This window comes from Carlito syrichta, unplaced genomic scaffold (genome assembly GCF_000164805.1).
Source record: "Carlito syrichta isolate Samal-C Ts95f unplaced genomic scaffold, Tarsius_syrichta-2.0.1 Scaffold314605, whole genome shotgun sequence".
In the NCBI taxonomy this organism is placed as follows: domain Eukaryota; kingdom Metazoa; phylum Chordata; class Mammalia; order Primates; family Tarsiidae; genus Carlito; species Carlito syrichta.
In genome coordinates this window covers 125,656-137,490 of record NW_007258701.1, presented here as the reverse complement: position 1 = coordinate 137,490, position 11,835 = coordinate 125,656, and the positions used below count along the sequence as shown (strand labels likewise).

At 47.2% G+C, this 11,835-nt stretch overlaps 1 protein-coding gene across 1 annotated transcript in view; it reads right to left on the bottom strand.

The window, feature by feature from the left end:
• The window catches only part of XPO6 (exportin 6), a 102,682-nt gene that overhangs the window by 2,141 nt on the left and 88,706 nt on the right, over window positions 1-11,835 (bottom strand). Inside the window, exons 17-22 of the mRNA XM_021719377.1 lie at window positions 8,563-8,718; window positions 7,360-7,474; window positions 6,997-7,186; window positions 5,055-5,216; window positions 2,935-3,033; window positions 2,529-2,759 (exon numbers count right to left, since the gene is read on the bottom strand). Coding sequence (XP_021575052.1) covers window positions 2,529-2,759; window positions 2,935-3,033; window positions 5,055-5,216; window positions 6,997-7,186; window positions 7,360-7,474; window positions 8,563-8,718 — 953 coding nt within the window. The remainder of the gene's footprint in view (window positions 1-2,528; window positions 2,760-2,934; window positions 3,034-5,054; window positions 5,217-6,996; window positions 7,187-7,359; window positions 7,475-8,562; window positions 8,719-11,835) is intronic.

Below are 11,835 nucleotides of genomic sequence, written 5' to 3'. Positions count from 1 at the left end.
AGTCCGGGGCTCAAACACTGCCAAGGCTGAGGACACAGCCCTCTCCTTCACCAGGGCCAGTTGAGGTGACACACTTACACCAGCCATGTCTGCAGATCCTTCCCCCACAGGGGCCCAGGCAGCGCCTGCCGCATGAGAGGGACACACCAGCAGCAGTGCACACGCGCCCCTGACCAAGACTGGGAAGTGAGAGAGCATGCGCAGTGGGAACCCTGGCTGCTACCGCACACCACAAAGAGGCCTTGCTCCTTCAGAGCAGGAACACTGAACGCCCTGTGTAAGTCCAAACGAGGGGTCAAACCACAGTGTACACAGGCCCCGTCAGAGCAAGCTGGACGCCTACCTGGCTGTGGCGCCAAGGTGAGTGGCAGGACAAGGTTCAGAAAACAGCTGAAGGCACTTGCTGCTCTCTTCCACACCACTCCAGCACTCATCCTGCCTAGCCTCTTTCAGAATTCTGCTCTAAGCTCGCCTCCCCACAAAGGCTGCTCCACACCTCCTCTAAGCTCTCTGTGCACCTGGTTCTGCCTGCTTTCGGGGTGTGTGCAGGCTCAGAAACCAGAATACCATGTCTGACTCCTGCTTCCTGGCTCTACCACTTCCAAGTTCTGTAAATACCCACTGACTGCTGACCCTCCAAACCTGGGTCACCTGTGAAACGGGGCAAACAACAGCATCTACCCTTCAAGAGGGTGCGGCAAGGTTTAAAGGAGCCACAGCATGTAAAGTGCCTGGCACGATGTGGCCTGCAGAGGGCGCTATACGGGACCGGCTTTTCCTGAAGGACTGTTAAAGCAGGTCTGGTGCCCCAACACCTGGCACCAGACCTGAGAGACAGCAACTTCAAATATACAGCCAGTGAATAAACAGAAGGTGGTGATTCCTTTATTTCACCTCAGAATAAGAAATGTCTTTTCTTTTTTCTTTTTTTTTGAGCTGGAGTCTCACTCTGTCGCCCAGGCTGGAGTGCACTGGCAAGCTCTTGGCCACCGCAGCCTTGACCTGCTGGGCTTAGGCGATCTTTCCGCCTCAGCCTTCCAAGTAGCTGGAACTACAAGAGCGCAGTACCAGGCCCGGCTTATTTTTTTGATTTATTGTAGAGATGAGGTCTCACCAAGTTGCCCGGGCTAGTCTCAAACCCCCGGGTTCAGACAATCTCTCACCTCGGTCTCCCAAAGTGCTGGGATTACAGGCTGAGCCACTGTGTTCAACCAAGAGATGTCTTTTAAGTCAGTTGTTCCCAAATGCTAAAGCAGAATTTCCTGAGTGGAACACAGAAGTCTGCTTCTCTGTTTTTAATAAGCACCCCAGGTGCTTCTGATGTGTAGCTAGATTTTGAAGTCACTGATTTAAATCAAAAGTTGACTGATACTGATGTCATTAGAAGCTGGTCATTAAATATTAGGATATGGCCTCTAGGAAAAGGTAAGAAATACCCAGTGTGTGACGTGAACATGAGGAAGTTTAAGAAAAAACAAGACAGATCCGAAGGAAAGGAAGCTCCCAAGACAAAGGAAGACAGAATGAGTCTAAGAGAAATGACTGCACCACATCATGGTTGAGAACAGCAGCAGGAATGGCTGCCACAGCAAGAACAACCTGTGAACTGAACACTCAAGTGAAACCACACGTAGTCAAGCTGCCAAGTAGAGGAACTGCGTCAAGAACACCAAAAGGACGTGGGAGAAAGAGAAGCTCTCGTCTCCTAATTCCATCAAGTGTGAAGTGGAAAAGAGGAAAACTACTTACTCTACAGGAAAAATTGTGAGCATCAGCGATTGAGCAAGGAGCAGAGCCCTGGACCTCTGAAGCAGGAAAAGGAGGACAGGTGACTCCCAGGAAGGAGGTCCCAGGACAGAACAAGTTGGGCACCACAGGGCCCCAACACACTGACACAGGTGGCCTCGTGCCTCCAAAGCCAACAGCATCCCAGCTTCCACCAATGTGCTGCAGGAACAGGCCACCTGACCTTCCCCAGGCAGGCAGCAGCAGGACAAGAGGGTGAGTATCACAAAGGCTTCTCCCAGAATCTGTCAGCCCAAACTGAGCTAGGACTGGCATGGGAAGAGCCCAGGGCAGCCTGGGGACCCAGAGGTGAAGTTGCCGAGTACCAATCATCTCAGCCTGAACACAAGTCTGGGCAAACTTTAGTGCTGGCCCCTTAAAGGCTTGTCAAGCAGGAGGAAACATGGCAGAGCCCTGGTCAGAGGTGTGCTCTGACTGGCATAGAGGGTAAGTATAAAGACGCCGAGACAAATCAGATGGCCTGCTGAGGCAGGAGGAGGGGGGCCTCAACGGCTAAGAATAAGAACATATGTGTTACAGACACCAAGAGCAGGAAAAAGTATGTCCCTCAATCCAGCCATAGCACCAAGACATCCAGTCATTGCACAACCTGCAGGGTGGTACAAACCATGCCCAGAGGCCCTGATCTTCCTCAAGACAGCGTGCCCCTTCCTCACTGAATAGGTGCCAGGCTTGAGAGCCCACTCTGCCTGCCTTTAGCCCAGACCTCTTTCTCTCCTCACCCAATCCATCTTGAAATTCTGCCCCAGCACGTTTTTCTGGTTGGCATCCACGCCATCACAGCTCGTCAGGAACTCTGGGAGGAAGGCTGCAAAGAAGCCGTCAAAGTCCACAGAGGCCATGTTGTAAATGGCAATGCCGATCTCCTCTTGCAAAAGGTCGTGGGACTTGTGAACAAGGACCTGGAGCAGCACATTCACAAACTGGAACGGCATGGTGGTCCGAAAGATCTTCTGCAGGCAGAGAGACCAGCTGAATGGCAACTAGGAGAGCTCACTCAGGCCCCCTGGGGCTTGTCCTGGATCCTGCCCTCATCCCATAATGCTCTCTAATGAGTGGCCTGAGGGGTGGGACTGGCCTACAACACCTCTGATGACAGAATCTTTCCAAGAGCAATAAGGCACTTACCTTGTGGTACAGCTTCTGATTGATGTTGAGAGTCTCCAAGTAGAAGAGATTTTGTTTAAAAAGGTGGATGTCAGGCTGGAGAAAGGATTGCTCAAAAGCCTAGAACATAAGACCACTGCTTGATAATCAGCACTTAAAACTCTTCCAGATCAACCCTTCTGGGAATCTACCCTATGCCAAAAGAGTCAACACTCCACAAGCAGCTCCTTATGCCGATGGCCAGGGCCAGGGCACTCACTGTCTCGATTCTTCTGACCTATCTAGTTAGATGTCTGCAGAGCTGTTCCTAAGTCTTAGTTCCCTCAGTCCTCCTCTCTGGGCCTCATTTCTTATTTTGGTCTTATCTTGCTCCTTTTACAATAAACCTCTAGAAACACTTCACAGAACCTATATTTGAAGCAAGAAGCTCACAACTTGAGTCAAATCCCTCAGCGATCCTAGCAGACCTCAAAGCCTCCCTGCCTCCACTTAAGCCACTCAATCCCCTCCAGATGCTGTCTTTCTCCTCACATCCCACACCTGTCTGTCTCATAAGTCACGAAGCCTTAGCAGCCTCTTCATAGCCGGCTGCCTCTGCCTTGGGGTTAAGCAACAGTAAATCTTTTAACTGCTTTGGAATTTCCAAGTGTAAAAGTTACTAGTTCAGGGGTCAAAAGAAACATATCCCCCCAAAACACTAAGCACCCTGCTCCAATAGAAAGTAACCATGGAGGGCACTGGAGGCCAGTGGTCTGCAGGACCCCTTCCTAAAACACCTGGTGACTGTTTCGCCATTCTGCCCCTGGGTCTGAGCTACCAGAAACAAATTTTATATTCCCTGCTGCAAGGATGAGATCGCTATGATGACCAATAGTTTCTACTTATTTATTATTTAAAGTATATTCATGGAAGTATAACTGTATAAAAACTCTGAGGTCTGTCATTGTATGAATTCTGACCAATACATAGGGTTATGTCACCACCATCACAATCAAGGCATAGAACACTTCCATCTCCCAAAATGTCCCCTCTCTTGTCCCCGTTGTAACCTTGCTCCCACCCCTAGGCAGCCACTGCCTATTCTCTGTCCCTACAGTTTTGCCTTCTCCAGAATGTCATAAATGGAATGGAATCATATAGAATGTAGTCTCAGACCTGGTTTCTTTCACCTAGCACAATACACGTGTAACTCATCTATGTTGTTGTTTGTACCAATAATATGCCCCTTTTTATTGTTGACTAGCCCATGATATGCATGTACTAAGCTTGTTTATTCATTCAGCTGATGAATATTTGGATTGTTTCCAGCTTTTGGCAATTATGAAAAAGCTACTATAAATATATATGTATATGTTGTGTGAACATATGCTTTTGTTTACCTTGGGTAAAATACTTACAAGTGGGACTGCTAGATCATATAGTAACTACATATTTAACTTTACAAGAAACTGCCAAACTGTAAAACTATTTTCCAAAGTGGCTTTTAGCAGCCCTGAGTGGGGGACAAGGTCATCAGTCTGCCAAAGAAGTCTCCAAGGCAAGGACAGAGTTCAAGAGGGAAGCAGGAGGGAGCAAACACTTCTTGAGGACTCCAAACCCAAGCCCTTGATGGGGTGTTAGAGAGGGAAATGCCAGAGACAGAATTTCCACACAGGTGTGTGCGTTTGCCCATGTATGTGATGTGTGTTTGGGGGGAGCCAAAAAGAGAAAGGATGGGTAGAAACCCCTCTAGTTTCCCCAGTGAGGAAAAGCATGCCCTGATGAAACAAAAAGAGAACCTCGACTTAGATGAAAAGTTAGGAGAGCTCTGAAAGCAGCCACAAGCCAGTCTGGCAGTCCAGCCAAAGGGATGCATCTCAGTCTCCAAAACAAAGTGTGGCTAGCCCCACAGACAGCTCACTCTATCAGATATCACAGTCACATTTGATCTGAAAGTGAGGGCTAACTCACGGTCACGGGGAAGCATTTCTCCCAATATGGTATGAGCCAGAATTATCTTTAAAAAATGCAGATTGCAAGTGGAACTCTATGCCAGAGAAGCAAACCAAGAGACAGACAGGTCAACAGACCCAGGTGGTATCCTGAATGAAGCCTGTCTGTTCTAGGACCACACAGCAGCCTCACCAGCTCCCTCACATTACCTGCATAATGGCACTGAACTGGGGCTCATTCTCCATCTGCTCCTCGGCAATCCCCCTCTGGACACTGGCCAGGACAGTGGACTTGAAGAAGTACCTCCAGTTGTGATGGAGTGTCCGGAAAAGGAGTTCAAACAACTCAGCCTTCACATCAGGGGAGGGTCGCTGTGGAGACACACACAGACCCTCAAACCTGCTGCTCAGAGACTGTTCCCAGGCTGGGCCCAGAGCAACAAAGAAGCCTACAAGATGCCTGGTAGCAGCAAGCAGAGTGTCCACATCTCACCCACACTCCTGTCCCTTCCTGTGTAGAAAACATCAAGGCCTCCTGGAGCCAGCGGTCACACAGGATTACTTCAGCAGAGACAGGGACCACATTTGAGACAGAAAGCACAGGTCAGTGCCAACGGCCCCTTTTTCTGATGGAAGCACTCAGCTTTTTTTTTGAGTTGGAGTCTCACTCCATTGCCCAGACTGGAGTGCAGTGGCCGCTCCCGGCCACCGCAGCCTCGACCTGCTGGGCTCCAGCGATCCTTCTGCCTCAGCCTTCCCAGTAGCCGGAATTACAGGCATGCGTTACCACGCCCGGTTGATTTTTTGATTTATTGTAGAGATGAGGTCTCGCTGCCCAGGCGGGTCTCGAACCCGCAGGCTGAGGCAATCCACTCACCTCAGCCTCCCAAAGGCGCGGGATTACAGACTGAGCACTCAGCTTTTTACGCTAGAAAAAAAGTCACTAAGTGGAAGAACAATTAGAAATACAGATTTTCTGTTAGGAAAACAACCCATTTGATGTCATATCTTCTTAGTTATTCCTTTTCCCAGGATCAAAAATGCTGTCCTAGCTAACCTGCTGGTCTTCTGCAACCTCTGAGGCAGACAAATATGATGCCTTAAAAGCAGTTCTGCTCTCTATAGAAAAGGGCGGTTTAAAGAGCACTCAGGAACCACAGAAAGAAGCAATGGAGAAGACCTCTTGGTGGAGTCTCCATGCTGTGCTAATGGCTCTCTGGACCTGTCTCCTCTCTCACTGGTAGCCAGGATTTGAGAGGAGCGGGAGAGGAGAAAGGGAAGGCTCAGCAGTATTTTCTGACTTAACCAAAAGTCACCACATCACTGGACAGTATGCAGGCCACATTATTCCAGATGTCTCTGGAGAATTAAAAATTATAAGGCCCTGGGCTGCATTTAATTCATCCCTGATTAAAACTGACACCAGAGATCACAAGCTTCCATGGCAGGACGCCTTGAAGGGCCCAAGTACATTTCATGACACAGAGCACTGGACTTATTTTGGTCTTAGTCCAGACAATAAAAAAGATTAGCTTTTCTTTACATAACTATCACCAAAAAAATTATATCTATACTTATCCCAGTGCTTTGGGAGGCTAAGGCAGGAGGACTGCTTAAACCCAGGAAGGGTTTTTTGTTTCGTTTTGATTTTTTTTTTTTTTGAGTCAGTCTCATTCTGCTGATCACAACTATTCAGTCTTGACCTGCTGGGCTCAGGCGATCCTTCCACCTGAGCCTTTCAAGTAGCCGGGACTATAGGTATGCACCACCATGCCAGCTAATTTTTTTTTTAATTTATTGTAGAAACAAGGTCTCACCATGTTGCCCAGGCTGGTCTGAAACTCCGGGGCTTAGGCAATCCTCTCACCTCGGTGTCCCAAATTGCTGGGATTACAGGCATGAGCCACAGTGCCCAGCCAAGCCCAAGAGCCCAAAGCTGCAGTGAGCTATGATCACACCACTGTACTCCAGCCTGAGAAACAGAGAGACCCTCTCTCTGAAACAATAAAAAACAAAAGGCTGTCTGAAGCTTAAGGCATTCTTCCTTGGAAAAAAACATTTTACAAGAATATTTTTTAAAGACTAACAAATGAACTTTAAAACACAGTGCATTTTCTATGATATTAGATTCCCTCCCTAAGCGATTGCCTACCTCAGCGATGATGGGATACACCTGCTCCATGCACAGGGAGATGATGCTGGGCAGGAAGGGCTTGAACACCTGACCAGGCTCCTGAACCACCTGACCAGGCTCCTGAACCACCACCTGCAGGATTTTCAGGAACTTCACCACCCGGCAGCCAGTGCTGCCTTCGTGGAGGATGCTCTCAGCCAGCTGTTCTCTACAGACAAGAGAAAACCACACAGTAACCAAAGAAATGTTTCTTTGGGGACGAGCATGAAAACTGATGCTTGTGCATGTAAGGAAAAGGAACAAAAGGGCCCACACTTTGCAGTCAGGCCCCACGACTTCTCACTTGAATCTGATAGCCACAGGCAGCAGGGCTGTGATTACCTGGTAAACATGTTGAGGAAAGTCTGTATGATCTGCTCAGTGAAAGGCACGCCCATCTGTACTCTAAGGCCTCGAAACAGAGTGAGGAAGAAGCTCAGCATCTCATCAGTCACATCTAAACAAAAGGACAATGCAGATGATCAGAGCTATGTACACAGGGATAAGCAGAAGCCCTTGGCTTGATCAACTTTCTTTTGCAATCTGCACTATCATCTCTTTCTAAGGCTTCCTGCTGAAAAAATTTCCCCAACAGTATCAGAGCCAATGGCGGAAAGTGGAAAACAATTAAGGACATGCTGAGAAAATGGTTCTGGTACAGGGAACCTATGCCTGATGGTTTACGACAGGAAGTGAAGATCACCTTGAAGCCTCCCTCACCGCCTGACATCTAGACAGAGTTTACTGCAGGTGGATCATTCTGTGCTTGCACTGATGAAACTATTCAGGTGGGTCAACACCGGAGTGCTTTAATCATTTCTCTCCATGACTAATTATCCCTGCAGTTGGCTCAGGGGTTAAGTGGCTAAGAGTGGATAATGAGGGTGCATTTAGGTTGCATGACCCTGGTCCATTAAATGGATTAACTGCAGAAAATATTGGTTACATTAGTGCAGTTTCACTTCCAGATCTCAAAAATCAGCTTGTATGGCATGTTTTGGCTGTAACCGCACACAGTCTACTTGCAAGAGGCAATCAATGAGCATCTGCTGACAAGAAGTACCTGATATTTCTCTTGTAAAACTGACAAGACTACTACAAATGCTCTCATGAGAGCTGGGCAAGTACAGCCACAGAGCTAGAGAGAGCCTCTATCAGTGACAGTGACAGAGTAGGGTGAGGAGAATGATCTCAGCAAAATGCACTTTGCCACATAATAAGTGGCCCCAATCTGAAGTTCTAATGCCTTGCTTATATAATGCCCCCATTACTCTGTCATGTTAAACTGGCATGAGGCATCAAGTAGCTCAGTGCCATATAACACGGGTGCTGAGGTCCAAACTGAGGGCTCTGCTCCCTTTTCCATGAGGCCTCAGCCCTAGACTCCCCAAATAAACATCACTGCCCTCTGCCTCCAGCACCCGGATTCCCTTCTCTGAGCGTGAAGGCCTACACTGCACTGGCTCCATGTGCTCTACAGATCTAAGCGGTTATTCTGCTCTTGTTAGCACCACCCACGAGGAAGGCCGCTGAGCCAGCTCCTACCTGACTGATGGATAAAAGCTGGAAAGAGGGCCAGGGAGACTTGAACAGATTCCTGCAGCGACTGGTAGCAGATCTGTCGAGACTTGGTGGACTCCCCAGAAATATTCTCCACGATATCTTCTAACACACTAAGTGACTGGTGGATAATCACTTTGGCTGCAAATCAAGGTAAGTTGCAGGTTATGACATGTCTGAGGATAAAGCAAGGTAAAAGGGAATACAATGGGAAGAAATTTGCAAAGGCATCAAGAAGACAATCACATAGAAGTCCTGCTAAAGGAATACAGTCTCTCTTGACTACAGTATATATGTTCCTCTCTCTTCACATTTTTGTGTTTATTCATTTTACTGCCAGACTGCCCGCTGGCCTGCTTGCTCACATTTCTGCTTCTATTTGGCCTCTACCCACCAGCAAAAAGCCCAGAGAGAAGAAAAGTTGAAATGTACCACCAAGGTTAGGTGCTTTGAACTTTGTCAAAAAGATGGTGAACAGACTGGTGAGAAAGTAAGTGTCACAAGGTCTTCACCGCACGTGAGAATGCACAAATGAAGATCAAGTCTTGTTCTTCTACTATATTAATAGCAGTTCACACAAACACCCTGCCATGCACATGTAATGGTGCTGGGTTTAGGAATAAATTGCCTGCCAGGTGAGATGGCTCAAGCCTATAATCCTAGCACTTTAGGAGGCTGAGGTGAGAGGCCTGCCTGAGCCCAGGGGTTTGACTAGCCTGGGCAACTTGGCGACATCTCATCTTTAAAATAAATCAAAAACTTAGCCAGGTGTGGTGGCACGTGCCTGTGGTTCCAGTTACTTGGAAGGCTAAGGTGGAAGAATCACCTGAGCCTAGCAGGTTGATGCTGCAGTGGCCTTTGGCTGTGAGCGTGCCACTGCACTCGAGCCTGGGTGAGACTCTGACTCAAAAAAAAAAAAACAAAAAACAAAGGAATAAACTACCTTGGCCTGTTAAACCTGGAGTCTGATTATATATTGTTGTTATGTTATTGACTGTCTATGATTCTAACACTATCACAGTATGTGATTACTTTTGATTCTATACGTACAAAGGGAAAACAAAAGCGGTGGCCAGCAAACCCACAGGAGGTCAGAGGATCCTGGATATGAACCACAGGTGACCATTAGATGGGTATATACGTTGAGCAGGACCTTCATCCATACATCATAAGGAGCCAGGAGCCCCACATTTGCAGGATTGCTGTGGTGTTAGTGACAAGGTTCAGAACAATTCCAGCAATGTGCGGGTATATAGGAAGGTCCGGGAAAGAGAAGTTGCCATCATTCCCAGTATGAGTGGAATCACCCTTCCCCTCAGACACGGAGCTTCCCACCAGCCTCCCCAAGGAGATTCGTATGGTTCAGCCCGAGCCTGGCAGATTCAGTGCTGGTGACCCTCAGAGGCTCAGCCCGAGTGGGGCTGAGAGCTGCCCTCTCCGGCAGCACTCTCTGGATCACCCTGCACCCTACCAGCTCACCAGCCACTTGGGGGGACTGCAGGAATTTCCAGGGAAGGGTAAAGCAGAGAGAAGACATGTTTAGGAGGTGGAAAGAATCAGGTTTGGTCCCCAACACAGCTAGATTCTGAGTCTTGGTTTTCTCATCTGAAAATATGGATAGACAGCATTACCTCACTCATAGGACTGAGGATGACAGAAGATACTGGCACACAACAAACCTGGCCCACTAAAGACTAGTCACAGTGACATTGGAAAGCAAATGAAAGGCACACCTACACTTCTGATTAAGGAGTCACTCACAATTACCACAAACACATGGATTTTTACCAAGTCAGAAAATCACACTTGAGACAGACACTTCCTCAAGAATACACAAGCCGCAGGGGGACCAACAGAGTCAAGAAACCAAAATCTGACCTCTGACATTTAAGGATACTGAAACAAAAACCAAGATATACTTATAAAAACGTACAAGTAAAAAACTGAAAGTACTCTCAATATATAACAGAATGGGTGTGTATTTCCATGAGATAGGATATTATAAAGCCATGTTTTCAAAAAGGAAGAGGCAAAGTGGTACAGAACATAGGATCTGAAGCCATTCAGACCCAAGTCTGACTCTTGATCTCACCACTTCCTCTATGATCCTGAGCGAGTTACACCTGTCAGGCCTTGGAGGAAAAGGTACACTTCCAATGGACAGACCAACAGACCCTGACAAAACAGGTGGACCATACTGAGCAACATCAGTAATGGAACAGACAAAAGCAATGCAACAGGAAATATACATCACTACATCAAAAATCGCTGGAAACAATCAAAACAAGATTATACGACATTCTACAAGAAAACAGGCCTGAACTCTTAAAAATAAAAAAGCTGGCCGGGCTCGGTGGCTCAGCCTGTAATCCCAGCACTTTGGGAGGCCGAGGTGAGTGGATTGCCTGAGCCCGTGGGTTCAAGACCCGCCTGGGCAGGCGAGACCTCATCTCTACAATAAAATAAAAAAATTAGCCATGTGCGGTAGTGCACGCCTGTAATTCCGGCTATTCAGAAGGCTGAGGCAGAAGGATCACTGGAGCCCAGCTCGACAAGGCTGCAGTGGCCAGTCTGGGCGACAGAGTGAGACTCCAACTAAAAAAAAAGGATTTACAATATTAAAAAAAAAGAAGTAGTAGTAGTAATGGAGTCTTACATGGAAAAGAACTCAGCCTCACTAATCATCAGAGAAATGCAAATCAAAACCACACTGATATACCACCTAACCCCAGTAAGAATGGCCATGATTAATAAAACAAACAACAACAGATGCTGGCGAGGATGCAGAGAAAAAGGAACGCTTCTACACTGCTGGTGGAAATGCAAACTAGTGCAACCTCTTTGGAAAATAGTGTGACAATTTCTGAAAGAACTAGAAATTCACCTCCCATATGACCCAGCAACCCCCTATTGGAAATATACTCAAAGGAACTCAAATCATTCTGCAAAAAAGATACCTGCACACGCATATTTATTACAACACTATTCACAAAAGCAGAAACATGGAACCAACCACGCTGCCCATCAAAACTGGACTGGATAAAAAAAAATGTGGTACATATACACAATGGAATATTATGCAGCCATAAAGAAGGACAAACACGGACTTCGCGGCAATTTGGATGGGTTTAGAGTCTATCATACTCAGTGATCTTTCACAGAAACAGAAAACTGAGTACATGTTCTCACTCATAAGCAGACCTTGAACAATTATCATAATACTTTAAGAAAAGAATTGGCAGCCGGGCTCAGTGGCTC